Source organism: Oryctolagus cuniculus, chromosome 3 (genome assembly GCF_964237555.1).
Source record: "Oryctolagus cuniculus chromosome 3, mOryCun1.1, whole genome shotgun sequence".
Lineage (NCBI taxonomy): Eukaryota > Metazoa > Chordata > Mammalia > Lagomorpha > Leporidae > Oryctolagus > Oryctolagus cuniculus.
This window is the reverse complement of record NC_091434.1, coordinates 163,778,903-163,798,730: the sequence shown is the minus strand read 5'-3', so window position 1 is coordinate 163,798,730 and position 19,828 is coordinate 163,778,903. Positions and strand designations below refer to the sequence as shown.

Sequence of the window (19,828 nt, the reverse complement as noted above, 5' to 3'; positions counted from 1 at the left end):
CTATATGGGACCTTATTAAAATGCAGTTTCTGACTCCATCTGGGGAGGACCTGAGATTTTCCAGTTCCAGCAAGTCTCCATGTGATGTCCATGCTGATCCTTGCTCTGAGCAGTAAGGCTGTAAATAACAGCCCCCTGCATTTTAGATTTTTTTTTTCTTTAAATAGTATAGGTGTACCTACTCTTGTTTATTTCATGAATTTCATGGGCTTGAGATCCAGTCTAAAATAGTTTTGTGTTGGATATTCCCTGTCATTAAAGTTTCAGTACATAGAAGGTGAATTTTTGTCTTTTTTCTCATTACCATCAGATGTATGATAAATGTGAATCTGAAAGTCATTTCTCATGTCCATACCTCCTGTCAGCTATGGTCTTTTGAGGTCAAGTAAAAGACAGATACATGTAGAAGCAAGTTGTCTCCTTAAAAATAAAACTCGACTCTCTGAAGGTTGCATGTGTTTTATTTTCAGCATACTATTGTTAGGAGTAGTTTTGTTTATTGGTATTTAGGCATTAACTGACAATTTTAGTTTTTGAAATACTCAATTCTTAAAGTAACTTTGTGCATTCAAAATTTTTTTAAAAACATTGTTTCCAGGTCCTCTTCATTATTACTTTTAGTTTTATATGGTCAATATAGGGGTGGAAATAGCTTTATAGCCTTGAACCATATTATCTTTGCTCCTAAGAATTAAAAATAGCCCAGGTCTCACTGGGGCTGACCATAGGAAGCTGGTTTGCTGATGTGACTACAGCTGATTCAGGGGCTGTGGGTGTTGGCAGGCGTGTTTGTTTACTTCTTAGTGATGCATAGGTGGTACCCTAGGTATGCAGGCAAACAGGTATTTGCTAGAATGAATTAACCCAGATTCCTTTTTATCCTTGTTCGTGATGTAAGCCTTTGTGTCACATGTTAATTAAAGAGTTTATTACTTGCAGGACTAGTTGTGTTTGAAATGAGATGTTTATTTGCCTTTTAGAGATGAAAGTTTGCAGCTTAAACTTTATTGAATAGAAGATGAAATTGCTTAAAATAGTATCAGGGGACAGATGAGTAATAGTAAGCTAATTAAACCTTTTTAATGTTGAGTATGTTCAAGTATCAAAAGCTAGAGGATTTCAGTGTCTTAGGTTGGCTCTCTGAGCTCCTGTTGTGGTGCAAGGCGCTGAGTTGGGCTAAGGTTGCAGAGAGGAGCAGCCCAGCTCCTCTTCTCAAGCGCTCTGGGAGGGGAATGCCGTAAAGGGAAGAAATCTCATAAATCCTATATTCGTGTTCTTGAGTTTCGAAAGAGCTGGCCTGGTAGAAAAAGTTTTCTGGTCAGGACAGAAATGTGAAACCACAAGTGTATTCCAAATCAAGAAAGATCATACGTGTTAAGTAAGTAGTTTGAACTCTATCTTGAAGATTAGGAGTACCTGTTGAGAATTTTGTTCATTTATTTGAGAGGTAGAGAGAAGGGTCTTCTATCGCTGGTTCACTCCCCAAATGGCTTCCACGGAAAGAGCTGGGCCCATCCCAAGCCAGGAACCAGGAGCCTCTTCTGGGTCTCCCACATGGGTACAGGCGTCCAAGTACTTGGGCCATCTTTCACTGCTTTTCCAGGCCACTGGAAGAGAGCTGGAATAGAAAAGGGGCAGCCGAGACACGAACCCGCACCTATATGGGGTGCCAGCACTGCAAGCAGAGGCTTTAACCTGCTACACCACAGCGCCAGCTCTGGGGTTGTAGTTGTATTAGGTACTGTGTTGTTTTCAGATGATTTTGAAGTAAAAGCTATTAGATCTGTTTAAAAATATTTCTTTAAAAAGGAAGTAGCTTATTTCAAAAAATAAAACAATATTAGCCTTCTTAGACCAAACAGGATTTATTTATTGAGTCTCGTTGCTTTGATCTGTGCAGGAGTAGTTCTTGCTTTAGCCCTGATGCCTCTGACAAAGTCAGGAACTGTGACGGTGTAGCTCATCTAGGCAAGAACACCAGGAGGAAGCCGTCAGGCCTGTGGGATTCTGATACTCCAACATGACCCATGCCATCAACTTGAGGAGTTTAGTATCCACAGCCTGAGTCCAAGGGAAAACAAGGTGTTCTTAGAAGTTGAGCAAATAGTTGAAACACATTAATTTTACTTGGCAAAGATGCACTTTTTGGGCTGGTGAATACTTAAAATAATAAACAGTAGGTGCTGCATTGTCGTATATGTTCTTATGGCCCTCACTAGTTTCTTTCCTTTTCACCACCCCCCCTTTTTTTTTAAATTTATTTGACAGAGTTACAGAGAGTGAGTGAGAGAGAAAGGTCTTCCTTCTGTTGGTTCATCCCCAAATGGCCGCCATGGCTGGTGCTGCGCTGATCCAAAGCCAGGAGCCAGGTGCTTTTCCTGGTCTCCCATGCTGGTGCAGGGCCCAACCACTTGGGCCATCCTCCACTGCCCTCCTGGGCCACAACGTAGAGCGGACTGGAAGAGGAGCAACCAGGACTAGAACCTGGCACCCATATGGGATGCCGGCGCCACAGGCAGAGGATTACCAAGTGAGCCACGGCGCGAGCCCCTTCACCCCCTTTTTGAAGGAGGAACCTAACAGTAGGACTTTTCTTGATCTTATCATCCAGATAACTACTAGAAATCAAATGGAAATTTTTGTCCTCCCGAGACTGAAAAGCAACAGCCTGTTTGCCCCCTATACCCACAGGCCAGTGGCTGCTTACCAGGGTGTACAGAGTGACTTTGAAGTCTGCTCTGCTTGAGATTGAAACTATTGATTGAATACAGAAAGCCATCCAGTTTTTTGCCTTTTTTTTTTTTTTTTATAACTTTTAAAATCTGCTTTTAAAGGGAAGAATTCCTGGGAGACTGTATGTCAAGTTTCAGTAGAGTAAGTTTCATGGATAAGTTATGACTCCTAAAAACTGAAATAAGTAATAAGGAATGCTGACAGATCTGAACTAGAGGAGATAGCTAAGGTTTTCTTGTTTGATGTATAGTGAAATGGGGAAAAGAGGCAAACTTTTGGTGTGTTGAAAATGGTTTATTTTCCTTGTTGTTTGAACTTTTAATTGCTAATAGGGATTAGCATAAAAGCCTAATATTGTCATCAACTAGCACAGAATGGTATGAAGGTACTTCACAAAGTTCATGTAAAATAGAATTAAAAGGTAATTTTATTTTGATAGAAGTTATTGAAATCTGCATAATTTTTTTCATAATATATTCTGTGGCCATTGTGAAGGCCTCTTCTGTGCATGGATTTCAAAAGTTTTGTACCAAAATAAAACATCTTTTAATTCCATTTTCCATGAATTCTTAGAAGTGCCTTTGTATTAACCACTGATTTTAATACTAGTTTCAAATCTTCCTCTTAATTTGTTTAAATGTTTTTTTTTTTTTTTCCTGGCAAGCTCTGTATATGGAGTCACATCTCAGTAAATTACTAATAGATTATTGACTAAGGTAATATGTGTACTTAAGTGTTAGAAAAATTATAATAAAAATGGACAACAGAATAGAATTTTAGGTACTTTCTACATTGAAGACTTCATTTAGTAGCTTTTTTTTTTTTTTTTTTTTTTCCCACAGGCAGAGTGGACAGGGGGAGAGAGAGAGACAGAGAGAAAGGTCTTCCTTTGCCGGTGGTTCACCCTCCAGTGGCCGCCACGGCCAGCGCGCTGCGGCTGGCGCACCGCGCTGATCCGAAGGCAGGAGCCAGGTACTTCTCCTGGTCTCCCATGGGGTGCAGGGCCCAAGCACTTGGGCCATCCTCCACTGCACTCCCTGGCCACAGCAGAGAGCTGGCCTGGAAGAGGGGCAACTGGGACAGAATCCGGGGCCCCAACCGGAACTAGAATCCGGTGTGCCGGCACTGCTAGGCGGAGGATTAGCCTATTGAGCTGAGGCGCCGGAGTAGCTTCTTTATATTGGTTGATGTTCTTTCTTTCCCTGTTCCATCATTTTAGAGATAAATTTTGTTTAGAACTCTTAGGTATATCAGTGTGTTATCAAGAACACACATTCTTTATCCATGTGATAATGAATACCTTGAGTTTACATTGTGTATTTTGCCAAAAGTTACTAAGTGGTTATACGGTATTTCTTTAGTTTTATAAGATCATTAGATCACTGATAGAAGATAGTTTTTTTTTTTTAATTTTACTTTAATTCACAAATGTTTGGTAGCAAAACTCACACCATTCTATTTCATCAACTAGGCCCCAGTTCACAAATGTAATCAATGGAAAAGTAAAACTGGCACTTCTTGATTTCCTGGCTTTGTGTTTTTTGGGTGGAGCTGGCTCCTGAGCAAGAAGGTTGCGATAGGAAATAATATTAGGTACCTGTAAGAAAATACTGGAAGAGGTTGCCAAACATCATGTATAAGTATAGTTTTTCTCATATGTAAGGATCCTGCCCTATGACAGAGTCGAATCTAAATGTATGCTGATCTTGTACTTAAGCATAGTCAGTCAGTTTGGATATATTACTAGCATGTCATCACTCCTATGGAGAAACCTTTTTTTGGGGGGGGAGGAAGGGAGTCTGGGGAGAGACTGATTCAATCCCCAAATTATGGTAACAGCTGGGGCTGGGCTGGGACCAGAGCAGGAACCAGAGCTGGAAGTCAGAAACTCAACCCAGCTTTTGCATCTGGGTGGTGGGGACCCAGTAACTTGAGTCATTGTCCCTGCTTCCCAGGGAGTGACCAGAAGCTGAGTCAGGAACCAGGGCTGATAATGAAACCCAGGCACTCCAATGTGGAATGCAGGCATCTTCATAACTAGGCTAAACTCTTGCTCCCTATGTAGTACTCTATAAAGAAAACTTTTCAAAGTAATATTTTGTGGGGAGCAACTGGGAGCAACTCGGACTAGACTAAGTTACTGGAATTAAGACTTATTCTATGCATCTGCTCTCCCACAATATGGCGCTGAGAAGGGAGGAAACAGCTTCTACACAGCTGCTTCCAGTTCAACCAATAAACTGTAGGACCTGCTCCTGATTGGAGGAGAGCAGCGTACTCGGTGTGTGGGTAGCAGAGTTGGGATTGGTGGAAGAGGACTATAAAGGAGGAGAGAGACAACATGCACCAGGAACATCTAAGGGGAACATCTATCTGAAGGAACACCTGTGCAGCCCCCGAGAGAGCCGGCCGGCGGTGTGCCGCTCCCCCGCGGAAGTGGGGAAAGTGGCCAGGGGGAACCGCCCTTCCACGGAGGTGGAAGGGACGGCAGCCAACCCGGGAAGAACCAGCAGCAAACCCGGGGAGGGCCGAGCAGACGAAAGAACAGCACAGGGTCCTGTGTCGTTCCTCCACGAAGAGGGGGAGCGACAAAATGGTGCCGTGACTCGGATATGAAGCCTAGGCAGGGTTTAGTGTCGTTCCTCCACGAAGAGAGGGAGCGACATATTTAAAAATAATTTCTGGCATATTTAGCCAGGTTACTGTTTAGAATCACACTACAACAAACTAAAATAATCATCCTACTACCAACTACTACTTTGCTACTATCCTTCAAAGACTGAATTCTCTTGCTAATTTCATTTTGCCTATGCCAGTGCCTTCACTTTGATTGTTATATAAACTCCATTGTCTTTTTTTATGAATCTGTTCTTGACAGTTTGAACCATGGTGACCTCCTCCTCTGATGAATTCACATCTTCTGCCTTACCATTTATTTTTCACGTTCATCCTTTGTGTTATTTTTACATTATTAATTATGTTGTCCCCATGATTAGACGCAATGTCCTTTGAGACTCAAGACTAGTGTTTTCACCAGATAGCATGTAGGGTTATGAATGAGTGGGCCACTGGGCCTGTCTGCATCCATTGTGTTCTGTAAGGTGTAAGTTTCAGTTTTCTTCTTTTCCCAAGTCTTCATGTCTAAGCCTTGTGTTGGTCCATTCTTGGCTACCCTCCTCTGGTTCTGGTAGTATCTTCTGTTTCGGAAGATTATAGATGATTTTATGAGATTCTTGGGATGATTTAAGGAGAATACAGGAAGTGATTTTTCCCCTTTTTCCTATCTCAGGATTTATTTTGAAACTCATAAAAAAATCATAAAAATTCTACCTCTTTACATTTATTTTCAATATTTATTTATCAAAATGTTTTGAGAGTGACCTTTTAGAAATAATAGTTTGTATATATTAAAAAAGAGGAATCATTCAAGCAGATTTTTACTTTTGACACAATAAAAAGAAGGGGAACACCATCAAGTCCACAAACCTGAATTTTCTTCCCAAACTCTCTTGCTTTTATTATGTTGTTTTACAGCCTGAGAGAATGGAGCCAGCAGAAATGTAAATAATTATAATATCATGACATGTAAATCACTGCAAAATAAGGATTTTTTTTAAATTTCACTATGTGGAATTTTGTGTACACCTCCTTTTGAGCCATAATTCTATTGAATTGTAGATGGGAAATCTAGACCTTGAGTATGATCTCATTTTAAAATGGATAAAATCGAGGTAAGTGATTATGTGAGGTCACATGTGTGGTTAATGAAGAAGTCAGGAATAGAAGCCAGCTGTCTCTTAAAGATCATTTTCTTAGGTAATGACATGTACATCTGAAAAACCAAAAACAGTACAAAAAGAGGAGTACAGTGAAAGGTAAGTTTTCTCCCTACCCCATGTTTCAGTTCTCATTTCCTTCCTCAGAGGCAGAAGTTATCAGTTTCATGGGCTTTTAAGAGATGTTGTTTTATTGCATTCAACCGTATAAATGTATACCTTTCTCTTCATGCAAATGGTAGCATGCTGTATACACTTTTCCATACGTTGCTTTTTTTTTTTAACATGTTTAATAATATGTCTGGAAATTGTATAACCGATGCATTTTTTATTTCTTGATCTTTGAGCTTTCCATTTTATGATACTGCCTATCATTGAGACAGTCGTTTTTTGTTGGTATAAATGGAGTATTAAGTAATTCTTCATTTCTAGTATATCATGGTAGCACCTCCTTTGCAGCATAATGTAATATTTCGTATTTCTTTCAGAGAGAGAGGGATCATGATTATCCATTTTATGATAATGTTGAAGTGAAAAAATAACGAGAAATTTATTAACTTTGCTGATAGTTACCCAAAATAGCTAACTGAGGTACTGACTTTTTTGTTTGAGAAAGAAATGGCAGTTGATGTTTCCAGGGAAATTAGTTTACCTTTAGATTTAAGTAAAAATTTATCTGATGTGTATAAACCAGTCAGTTTATCTCAGAGCTCTGAGAAGCAAAGATATGGCAAATACCAAACCACAAATGTCTGTTTCATTTTCTAAAGTTTTAAATCTCCAGTCTCTCATGCAAATTACAGAAATGGTTTCTCGTTTATTTCTCCAGTTTTATTTTAATATTTTATTATTTTAATCTTGATATGATCCATGATCATCTATAAAAACACACCTTTAGTTTTGATCATTGTGAGCTTGTTTATCAATATAACTTGTCATTATAATTTTACTGGCTTATTTTTCTGAGATTCTTTTAGAACTGCTTGATTTTAGATCTGATGGAACAGTTGTGTCACAGAGACAAATCTATATAAAAATACGTTTCCCATGCCAAATATCTATGATAGGATTATATTTGATTTTTGCTTTAGATAGTTAATTAGTCAGCAACCCTGCATTCTTCCTAAAGATGGCAGTACTTCTCAATGTATTGTTTATAGGGTAATTCTATTGGGGAAAAAAACCCAGTAATATTATAATTCCAACCAGCGACTGGAAAAAAGTTAATCAGACAAAGTATATTTTCATAACATCAACACAGTAATTAAAATTCAGTAGAACAAGTTAAGATCATATCCTTGAGGTTCATAGCGTTAGTGCAGCTGTTAACGTGTGTTATCCTCAACCCTGAGCACAAGGTACTAAGGTCTTACTGTGTTTTGACATTGGAATTCTTGGTGTAAGAGAGTGAACTGAAGTCTTGTCAAGAATTGTGATCTGTATAGTAGGAACTTGCTAGATTGATAGGTCTCTCTTCCATGGCGATAAAATCAGAAAATAAAAGCTGACAAAGCACCCTAAACAGAAAATCCCGAAGTAACCACATATTGCGTATCTTTGCAGACATATGAAATGTTTTGATATTTAGTATTTGATAAAAGTTTATGTGTCAAAATCTTTTTTTTCCTGTTGCTTAGATTGGCTAATTCTTTTGAAAAGCAAAATAAACACTTCTTTGCATTTTAAAAAACTAAACAACAAAACCTTCAGCCTTCTCTCCTGTAAAAACTAAACTCCAGATTCACAAAGTAGTGCTCTGGAGCACGGAGAAACAACACTATTTTGTTCCTCCTTCTATTTCTGATTGAATGATTTTCTCTCTCTCTCTCTCTCTCTCTCTCTCTCTCTGATTGTGTGTGTGTGTGTGACCACATGGGACTGTGGTTCAAAGGTGAACAGTACAACAGCAGACCAGCTGCCTTGCCTGACCTCCCAGCTAGCACTCGCATAGCAACTACTTTCTAAGACTTGTCCTGATCGTTGGTTCATCTGGAGAGGTGACTGGGTACTGGAGGGCTGTCTCACTCTAATCACCCTGATAGGTACTGGTGTGTAAGTACCACATTGCCAGTTCTTTAATTTACAGTGAAGAAGCCAGGATGTTTATGGTTCAGTGTATTTTCTCTTAGTAGGGAAATCAGCATGGAAAACTAAATTATAACCAGAATGGTGCTTGATGAGCATTGAATCAGATGACTGTTACATTCATCTTTCTCATAGGGATACAGCTGCCACTTAGACCAGATATTGTTGAATTTTCAGAGCACCTTTTCTGCTCCAGGGTATAGAAACATGTCCAACTTTTCCTTCATGGTTTATTTCAGAGGTAAATAGACTATCTCCTTCAACCCATTTTTCTTAATTACAGGTTAATAAAATTGAGCAAATGTATGTGACTTAGTCCAATGCCTGGCATATAGTAAATACTCGTAAATAATAACTACTCGTGAGTGTGACTGGTGTTGAGTCCAAGTACCCTGTGTTACTTCCAGTGTCAAAGCAGCCTTTTGGGCCATTTCTATAGATGATTGATCACTCTCATCTTTTATGTTCTGAGTTATTTTTGTTCTTTAATTCTTTTTATTTACTTCATAGATCCTCAGTGTTTGAATTCATGAGTTGTGTAGGACAATACCTTTGCCTCTTTGTGATTTTTTCACCTACTTTGTGTATGAGATCTCTGTTATTTTAAAGTTTCAGTTTCTTGCTCTGAAATGCTCCATTTCCCATGGTTCTTTCACTTGTAATGTGCATCTCTTGAAAGAGATGATCTTTAAGTTCCTGCTCAGCTCCCGAATCCATTTGATTTTATCTTACTTGCATAGATGATGCCAGTTGTGGCCCTTTCTGTTGAATAACTGTGCTCATCTTCATTTCAAGCTTTGCTTAAATTCTTTCTCTGAGTGTGAAGCTATTTTGAAAGTGGTAGCAGCATCTGAATCCTTAGAAGGGAAATATGTCTATGGCTTTGGGAGGTAATGATTGAAAACCCATGGCCAGAGGTAGGATGACGGTGAACTCAGCTGTCAGCAGTGACACAGATCTGACAAGTACCCAGCTGATAAAACATTTTGTGTGAAAATGAGTGCAGAAAGGAATGACTCAGATAAATTAGTTGGTTACTCCAGCAACAATAAGCATTATTAGCCTTCCCCTCTACATCCATCGGGAAGATGAGTTATTGTTTCAAGAATGGAAAAATAAATTGGGGAACAGGGAGAATTGGCCACAGCTCTTTGTATGTTGTAAAAAACACAGGTTATGGTGTACTGTGATCTGGTGGTGTCAGAGCAACCTTGGTAGGAGATTGGAAGAGGGACACAAGATGTCAGCTTGCAGTGATACGGAGTTCAGTGGAAGAGACTAGCTTTGGTCTGGATCATGAGATGGAGAGTATTTGAATAGATAAAAGGAGAGAGAAAGCACTTTTTTGATGGGTGAAATGCCAGGAACAAAAGCAGAGGTGAAAAATAGTTATATAAATATAGTATGTTAAGGGAATGACAAGCCAATTTAATTTGGCTCAGAGGTTCTTAAATGTGGTCCATGAAGGGCAATCGAGGCAATACTTCTGTCAAATGACATCACTAACTCCAGACTTGGGGGGAAAATGGGGAGCATGCAACCGGATGAAACTTACTTAAACCTCTCAGTACTTCCAGCTTCATGTTTTCATGTGCCTTCTATGTCACCAAAGGAGAATCTTGTTTTAGAATACTTTTTTTGGAAACTGTAAAGACTATCAGTATCTTAATCTCTCTCACTCTCACTCTCGCTCTTGCCCTCGTTCTGTCTCAAGTGAATATTCAAAAGGAAGGAAAAGAAAATCCTAGCGCTGTGAGGGCAGGTGGTGCACCTGTGAGGCCAGAGGCCAGGCTTGCTGCACGTCACTGTGCCACGTTACTTTCCAGGAGAGATTGCCAGGAAGTAGCAACCAGAATCTGATTTTTTTCTCCACTAGACAGAAGCTTGCTGACTCCAGAGATACTAACTTGATTCTGAAGGCAGAAGAAGTAATGTGACTTGACTCTTAGCTTGAAAGTCTTGGAGGAGTTTGGTGTTACAGTGAACAGGCTCCCTTACCCTGGCACAGCATCCTTTGGGACTCCGCTCTCAGTTCTGCTTAGCTTTGTGAATTAAGGACTTTAGCACTTGGTGTTGCAGGGGAATATTTGTGACTATCAAAGATAAAGTATGTGTTGCTGTGTCAAAGGCTGCATCCCACCTTTAACTCATTTAAAACAAGTCTTACTGGGACTCACTAAGAGCAGTTAGAATTTTTGAAATTTTTTTTCCAGGAAGTGAACATTTTTCTTGTATGAAAAAATAATAAGGTAAGGGAGGCATAATCCTTTGTAAACACTGTGTTTTATAGATTGCATCTGCTCAGGGAGTCGGTTTCTAGTGGAATCAAGGATTTTCTCTACATGTTCCTGGAGCAGGAAGTTCCTATCTTTAGTCAGAATCTCATGCCGGTCTTTGCAAAACTCCCCTGTACGGTTAGAAACTATTGATTCAGCTAGTGGAGACAGAGCTGTGTTCTGGGTGACTCTGAGCAAAGGAAGGACAGGAAATGAGAAAGCTCACGTGAAGAACGTGGGCAGGACTGTGACTGGTTTAGGGATTCAGGTTAGCCCCAGGGTCTGAGGCATCCTCTGGGTCTTCTCAGATGGGAAACTGTTATCTTTTTAGTTCTTTGTGTCTGAGCACAGTGCCTAAGACACATCAGGCACTCCAGAAATGTTGAATCAAATTGAAACCATCCTATGGATAATGAAAGCTGGATATAGCACCAATAATAAAGGTTTTTCTGTCTTACCTGCACGTAATCCTGTTTTGTTAAATCATTTGGTGAGCAAGAAGGCTTTTGAGAAACGATAACTTTATAAAAATCCCCCATAGCCTTCATTTTGTTCAGGGCAGTTAGCACAGGCTTTCGACTTCTTAGGATTTCTTCTAAGTTTTATGTCTTTTGCACATTTTTTACTAAAAGGTATTCCAAGATCCAGTGCCTCCGTTCTGGGAGAGGATGAGGTGATTCATTAGGTCATCATCTATTTAAGTAATAGTCCAATAAACAAAGATTTACTGATCACTAAATAAAATCAGTCTCACAACTTTGATGGCTTAAAATACCTTTGGAACTTATGAAGAGTCTTCTGTCAATTTAATAATAAATTCCTGGAAATCCTCTATATTGTATTATAACCTTATTATCACATTTATTCATTTTTCTGAAACAAGATTTAGCAGACTCCCTAGATATTAATAAATTAAAATTTTGAATGTGTTATGATTGGAAGACCAGGAAGTTTAGACTACTTCAGTGCAACATTTTAGTTTTTACTCTTTCAAACTCAAGAGAATATTATTGAATTATAAAACATTAGTATTGTAAACATTTATTCCAAAAGTATGGTAACTTTGTTTCATTTTAAAGCAAATTTTGTGTTTCCAAATTTGTGGAAGTTACACATCAAATTATGTTTGTTAGAAGTTCAGAAAACTTTCCTCCCTCCAGGTAGAAATAATAATAAGTAAAATAAGGTATAACTTCACCGAAGACAGTAGCTTTGAGGAGGGTAAGGTTGAAGGGTAACTGCTCTGTAACTGAGATTTACTTACAACTCTGTATGGAAGATAAGTCGTTGTTGTGGGCTCTGTTCTTTAAAATCCTTGGATGTCCACAGCTGTGCTTCACAGCCCACACTACTGTCCTGAATTTGAATTGGGGTAAAGATAGAATGGGAACAAAGAGTGGCGTAAGTTAACATTTTTATTATAAAAATGTGTATAAAGTTTGGGAACTATAACTAAGAGGAAAGTAAAGAGGACTTGCAGCCAGATCACCCGGGGGTGAGCACTGGGCACACGGGTGTGCTGCTCCCCGTGGTGTGTGTCACCCGCGTGGTGTGTGTCCACACGGCCGCCCTCACTACCCGTGCACACGCACATGCACACACGACATAAATGCTTTCTCGCATCACTAGGTATTATTGCACAGCCTTGTTTCAGTACCCTGTTAGGATCCACTGTAAGAAAAACATGAAAGCCTAGCCAATACGTTATTTTGTCAGGTAGGAGATACTCCATTTCTTTTTCTTTCATTTTCTTTTTGTCCCGTGTTTTTTTTTTAAAAACTTCTGTTAATTGCTGTTATACGAGGGTACTTCAAAAAGTTCGTGGAGACATGAAATTGTTTGTTTTGGTGCAAAAACTTGAAAATCCGTGCAAAGTTGTTTTTTTTTTTTTTTGATAAGATGTATTTTCCAGAAAGTTTTAGAAGACCTCGGGGTGGGATACTGACCTTAGCACCTTGCGTGAAAAACCTTGCATGTATTCGCCTCAGGGGAGAATTCTCAAATGAGGATTTCTGGGTCAAAGCATTTAAAAAATGTTGCCGGTTTTGACGTGTTTCCCAAAAGCCTCGTGGGAGGCTTCGGTTGGCCGCCGTCTCCTCGGACCCGCAGTTCCAGCCCGGCCGACAGCCTGTGGGGCGGAAGGGGCGGCTCGCGGCCGCTGGGGACCGCGGCGCTTTGGGGAGCCGAGAGGCGCCGCGCTCTCCTTGCCCGTTGCTAACCGGCGTGTCTTTGTCTTTCCTCCCTGGGGACCGCTGCCGCCCGTGCGGGCCGAAGCCTCGCGAAGCCGTCGTCCCGCAGCGCCGCCGCCCTGCGCCCGGCCGCCCCCGGGAGCCGCTGCCCGCCCGCGGGCGCCGTCACCACGCGCCAGGCCGCCGCCAGCTGCCGCGCCAAGCTCCGCGGCGCCGCCGCCCGGGAGCGCCAGCACGCGGCGCGGGGGCTCGGCAAAGCCGCGGCGCCCTGAGCGCCCCGCACCACGGCCGCACGCCGCACAGCCGCTGTACCTCAGGCGCCTCCGCAGGCAGCGCCGGCCGGCCCCGGGCCCTCGGGGAGCGCTGTCGTCGCCACTTCCCCGTGTCCTCCGCCTGCCCGCGGGCCGCGCTCAGCCCCACGCCCTCCCGGAACCCGGCGTGGCCCAGGACGCCTTCCCGCCAAGCCCCTCCGAAGGACCGCGTGCCTTAGGGGCCGGGCTGCGGGGGAGGCCTCGGAGCACGACTTCGCCCTGCCTGCCAAAGCCCCGGCTTCTCTGAGAATCTTGCCACTGGACAATGCCATCCACTCCTTTTCCTCCCTCGTAATTTATAGACTTGCTTTTTTTCCTGGTCAGTGTCTTTTGCTGTTGGTTCTTCAAAGACTAACTCCTACTGTAGTCTGCTGCACCTCACACCCTCGTAGTGTCGCCAGCCCCTCCCCGCCCCACTGCTGCCTTCCGCCCGAAGATGGTTTTCATAATTGCCCAGGTCCCCCAAGACTGTCGTGGTGGGTGACACAACCTGGCCTTGTGTAATTCACAACTAGGGTTGGACTCGAACTCCGGCCTCCGGTCCCCTCCTTCCTGTAGACTCATCTCCAGCGACCATCTCCCTTCGGATTCAGTTCTTGTTCCCACGGTTCTAGCCCTTGGTCGTCGTTAGCACCTGCTGCTGCTCTGTACAGTCTTGTCTGTGGTGACCCCGGGAATGCACCTGTCGGATCTCCTGCCCTAAGGAATCCACTATTGGACTTGCACTGAGGCCTCCTCCTCCTGGGCTGCCCGGCTCCAGGGACCGAGCACAACAAGGGTATTGGTTCTGGCTGGTTCATACGATATTCAGGACTCCTTATGAGCAGTTTGGCCTGGGGACTCCCAGTAGCCTGGCCAGAACCGTCTTACAATCTCGCAGCACGAGGCTTTCTTGCCCATTCCCCACTCCTTTCGTTAGGTGTCAGACCTGTCTTACAGTATGAAGGCCTCCTCCCCTTTATCCATTCCAGGTGTTCCCACAGTAAAAACTTGCAGGTCGAATCCTGTCCTGGTATCTGGACCTGAACTAAAACATTCCGCTCTGTCACCATCTTCCATCCCGCATTCCTGCGCGTCGACAGCTAATTGTTTAACCTCATTTCCACCACTACCTGATCAGCTCCAGCCTTGGGTCCACTTCCTTGTCTAGCCTGGATTCCATGGTCCATTCTCCTTGAAGTACAATGCTGTCCGCACACTTGAATCTCAATTTATTCGGACTTAACTTTCCTGACAAAATCCAACCCTGGATAAACGTTGCCATCTACCTTCCATGGGCCTGACAGGACCAACTGACTGTTTTCTTCTAGAAAATCATACAACTCGACCAACTCGTTTTACTCTGAATCCACTATCTCAAACCTCAGACTGGTGCTGTTGTTCCTACCAGAGCCTCAGCTCCCCACTTCTAGGCCCCCCGATTCTACCTTCTCATCTCCCCGCGATGTTCTGATTCCTTTCTCCCCATTTACTTCACGTCTCCCTGAGAAAGCAGAAGCCACGTCATACAAACTTCATCTCGGCCACCGCAGGACCCTCCAAACTAGCTCTCTGGTGACCGTCTCCCTGTGCATAGAGGAAGCTTAGAAACCAAGCCCTCCTCGTGTGTTCCGGACGCCATGCGCTCCTGCCCTCTCCCCTTTTCTGCATCGTCAGCCCTCCCTCCCCTCCACAGGTCGTTCTCATCAGCTAGCAGACAAGTTCTGTGTCCGTGTCTTCCAGATCTCGGCTTGTGCACATCTTCTCCATCGATGAACTGTTTTCAACTCTTCTTTGTAAACATATCTCTTTGTGGCGTTGACTTTATTTGTTGACTTTATCCATTTTATTTATTTTTTTTTAAATATTTGTTTTTGTATTTGAAAGGCAGAGTTAGGGAGAGACAGAAAAATCTTAATTCTGCTGTTTCACTCTCCAATCAGCCACAACCGCTGGAGCTGGGCCGATCCAAAACCAGGAGCCAGGAGCTTCTTCCAGGTCTCCCATGTGGGTGCAGGAGCCCAAGCACTTGGACCATCTTCTACTGCTTCCCCAGCCATTAGCAGGGAGCTGGATTGGAAGTGGAGCAGCCAGAACTCCAACCTGCTTCCATATGGGATGCTGGCACCATAGGTGGAGGCCTTACCCACTACTCCAAAAATGCCGGCCCTGTGTTGTCTCCATTTTCTGATCTTCTATTTCAGGGCATGTCTCCACTGTCATCCCTGAAAGTGCCCTTGTTAAGGTCACTGCTCACTTCCACATTACCCAGTCTAAAGGGCGAATTCCTGTCCTCACCTCTGCTTCGTTTGGCCACTTTCTGATTCCTTACATTGTCTCCAAGACAGTGTTCACTCCTGGTTTTCTTTTGGCTTCACTGATCGGTCCTTGGTTTTATATTTGATATTCTCCTGCCTAATTTTTAAAAGTTAGGGTTTCTCATCTCTATTCTGGTCCCTCCTTTCTGTTCTTTCTCAGGATAATCTTATCATTTTCCACAGATTTAAGTATCATCTTTATGCTAATGAGTTTCAAATGTATGCTTTCCCCCCCAGACCTTTTCCTCTAAGCTGTAGTCTCACATATCTAATTGCTTCCTTAATTATCTTCCTTTGGATGACTCAGATTTCTCAAATTCAACATTTCCAATATCTAATTCCTCACTCACACCCCAAATCGGTTTCTTCATCTTCCCTATTGCAATAAATAGCACCACCATTCACCCAGTTACTCAAGCCAGAAACCTGGATCATCCTTGATCTTTCTGTCCCCTATGTCAGATAGGCCAGTCCAGCCGATCAGTTTCACCCTGCAAATATGTCTGCAATCTGTCTGCTCCTTTCCATGTTCAGTGCCATCATTTTGTCCTAACATATATATATGTATATGCATTTTTGTTTGTTTGTTTGTTTTCCCATCTGACTCTTGTGACAGCCAGTCCTGCCTGGTCAGCTCTCTGCCACCGCTCTTGACTACCTTCAGTACATTCCTGATGGTGTGGCAACAATGACCCCTCTGAAAAGTTGAACCAAGTAAATTACTGCTTTTACAGGATGAAATCCAACCTCCCTCCACAGCTTCACCCAGCCTTGTAGCATCTGACCTCTGCCTGGGTCTCCAGCGCCACCTCTGCTCCTCTCTGTTGCCCACTATGATGCAGTCACACTGGAACCTCCAACCTGCCCAGATCCCTTCTGCACCTCAGGGGCTTAATAAGGCTGCTCCTCACAGCTTCCCTCTCCCTTACCACAACGCGACCCCTTAGATTACTGCTAACCGCAGTGTTCAGAGAAAAGCCTGCTCCAAGCAGCCAACTGAAAGTAGTCTCCAACCCCCCTCCCATTTGCCATCCCAGTTCTTTGTTTCCTGTGTTTCTCAAATCCCTTCTCTCATTTTGTAACTTTATTTATTTATTTGCTTTTTTTTGGGGGGGGGGGTCTGTTTCTCATACTAGAATGTATGAGAGAAGATGTCTAGATTTTTCAGCGTTGTATTCTCAGCCCCTAGCACAATATTTGATACATATTAGGTGCACAACAAACTTCTATTGAATGAATGAATGCATTTGCTAATTCTTCTGTTGGGGGTGTTCACTTTTTACTGATTACTAAGAGCTCTTTATATATTAAAACCACTAACCATTTGTTTATTCTGTATGCTGCAGACATTTTGTCCTTTTTCAGATATGTACCAATTTAATTCATGATGTTGATATACAGAAATATTGCATTTTAAATTTAGATGAATATCTATTATCCCGTGATTTCTGCTTTTGGTGATATGTTAAAGATATACATCCTAATGTTATATAAACAGCTGTCTGTGTTTCCTTTCATTTCAATTTTTTAGATTTGAATCTTCAAATGGAATTTATTTTTGATATAGGTGTAATTAAAGTCTAAATATTTATTTAGCTGTTTCATCATCATCCATTGAAAACTCCCTTTTCTACTGTTTTGAAAATTCCACGTTTATCAAATATTAAATTCTTACATATACTTGGAATGGTTTCTGGATTTATTGCTTGCTTGTTTGTATTTGGTGTTTTCTGCTCCTGAACCATGCTGTTTTGATTATTGCCATTTTATAATTTGCATTACTTTGTGTTTAGCTTCTCAATGGAGTAAATTTTGTTCTTCCTTTACAAAATATTTTTGGCTATATTGTGCATTTATTCTTCCAGATAAGCTTTAGCCATATTTTCATCACATTCGAAAAGAAATGCTACTGGCATTTTGTTTAGAATTACTTTAATATTGTAAATTATTTTGGGGAGAATTTCCATCTTTGTGACATTGATTGTCCTGCTCAGGAATGTGTCCCATGTCAAGGTTACTGAAGATGGCCTATATGCTCTTCAGTAATTTTGTGTATCATGCATGTTTCTTATTAGTTGTATTATTAGTATTTTATATCTTTGTTGCTATGTGAATGGGGTCATTTTTCCATTTTTTTTTAATAACTGGTTGCTCTTGTGATGTCAAGCTATTGATTTTTGTGTTTGGTAACTTTTTTGAACTCTTTGGTGAATCCTAGTTGATTCTCTTCTCAGTAGCCAGTCGTTTTAAGTGTCATCAATGATAGTTTTTTTCTCTTTGTAACATTTATACCTCACATAGTTAAATAAATTTTCCCGCACATTTTTAGAAATGCCTTTAATATTTTTCACCAGCTTTTTTTCTTTAAATGATCTTTTAAAACTATACATGTTTATGGGGTATAACCAGCTTTTGATGTTAGCCCTTGGACTGAAGTATAGGTCTTTATCTGCTTAAGGAAATGGTTCCCTGGTTCAAGTATACTAAGCCTTTCTTGGCAATGGTTGCGTTATATTAAACATATTCTAGGCAACTAGAGATGATCATTATGATTTTACTCTTATGGCCTACCATCACAATACATTTCTTAAGGGATTTCTTGGTTTTGGATTGTTTTTGCATGAGATGCATCCCGTTTCATCATAATGGATTCCCCATCTCCCCCCTTTTTGTAGTATATGAATATTGAATTTAACCCCTATACTTTATTTGGGAACATATGTTTATTTTCATTAAAAGATTGGACTGTAGTTTTACATTTTTATAGTTTACCTTTATTAACTTCAAAAACCTTCCATCTTGTTGTATGCTCTTGGTTAATACATAGCACAGGAATTACCTACTTGAAAGCTTTGGAGGAACCCACCTGTAACACTGTTTAGGCCTCAAGCTTTTTCAGGGTGTGTGAGTAGAAGAGAATTCTCTGAAAACTTTAAGAAGCTTTTCTATGGTTTTGGGATAGGCAGGTTAACTACTACTTACTGAGTGTCAATTTAAAAAGATATATTTTTTAAAGAAAATCATGCATTTTCATAGAATTTTAAAATTTATTAGCAGATTTCTATATATAATTATAGTTAAAAGTATTTTTCTCTGTGTTTATGGTTATAGCTACTTTCTCATTTCTAATCTTTTTAGTTGCATTTTTTCTTTTATTAGGATTTGCTAATCTTTTTAAGGACCCAAAACTTGGATATTTTACCAATTCCATTCCTTTTCTACATTGTTAATATAAATTTTGATCTTTATTCTTTCCTTAATTTTTGTAGTTTATTTTGTTGTTTTATAATGTTCCTTTGCAATTGATGACTTAGTTAATTGATCTTTCTTATTTAATAGTAGGGCACTTAAGACTATAAATTTACCTCTGGGCACAGCTTTGACTGCATTTCAAAAGTTTGCTATGTAGTGTCTTAATTGTTGCTATTTAAGAATAATGGATTTAATTTCTGGTTTTATTTCACTTTTGACTGGTGTTATTTAGGATAGTGTTATGAGGTTTTTGACATTGTTAATCTTGCTTTCTTTTTAATAAAGAATAAATTTATTACTATTTATGTTGCTATTTTAATAAAGAGCTAATTTTGTTTGGAAAGTGGAATTATCTGTGGTCTTATCTGAAGTTGTGTACAAGCACTATGGAGAGGTCCTCATTATGAGACCTACATATAGCGCCAGCTAGTGGCAGTTTATAATAAGGATTTGGTATACCACTAGTGCTAATATTTACTGGAATTGTAATTTCTATAATGTCTCAGTTACCCATGTAAGAGTCAAGAAGCAGCTTTAAAAATGTTTATTGCATCAGAAGCCCTCAAGTAATATGAAACTTAAAAGATAATCTAGTTATTACTAGGAAAACTCATCAAAGTTTATGAAACCAGGGAAGATTTGAATATTATAAACATTTATGACTTTGTCAAAATTTTGGCATTAGGAGAAATATTAGACTTGAAACAGGTTGTTTAAAAGCTGTATATTTTTATAATTACAAATGTAATTCATGTACATAAATAAAATTAAAATTACCATAACTGCATTACCCAGAGAAAAGCACTGTTAACATTTTGTAGTATTCCTAGGATTGTTTCAGTACATAGTCCTCTCTTTATTTTTTGTATGAATGGCTACGTATTCTTCCGAGGCTGCTTTTATACACTG

The 19,828-nt window shown here is 40.7% G+C and overlaps 1 protein-coding gene and 1 long non-coding RNA gene across 6 annotated transcripts in view; one reads left to right on the top strand and one right to left on the bottom strand.

Moving 5' to 3' along the window:
* Positions 1–19,268, top strand: part of ZNF800 (zinc finger protein 800) — a 69,229-nt gene extending 49,961 nt beyond the window's left edge. For all 5 annotated transcript variants that reach the window (XM_051848018.2, XM_051848017.2, XM_051848019.2 and 2 more), the window contains one exon: positions 13,145–19,268. In XM_051848018.2, coding sequence (XP_051703978.1) covers positions 13,145–13,331 — 187 coding nt within the window. In that variant the 3' untranslated portion in view covers positions 13,332–19,268. The remainder of the gene's footprint in view (positions 1–13,144) is intronic.
* LOC127491816 (uncharacterized) lies at positions 1,855–13,192 on the bottom strand. The gene is made up of 3 exons (XR_011387439.1): positions 12,817–13,192; positions 12,135–12,226; positions 1,855–2,061 (listed from the first exon to the last, which is right to left on the bottom strand). It is a non-coding gene; the product is annotated as an uncharacterized lncRNA (long non-coding RNA).
* Positions 19,269–19,828: the final 560 nt, after the last annotated feature.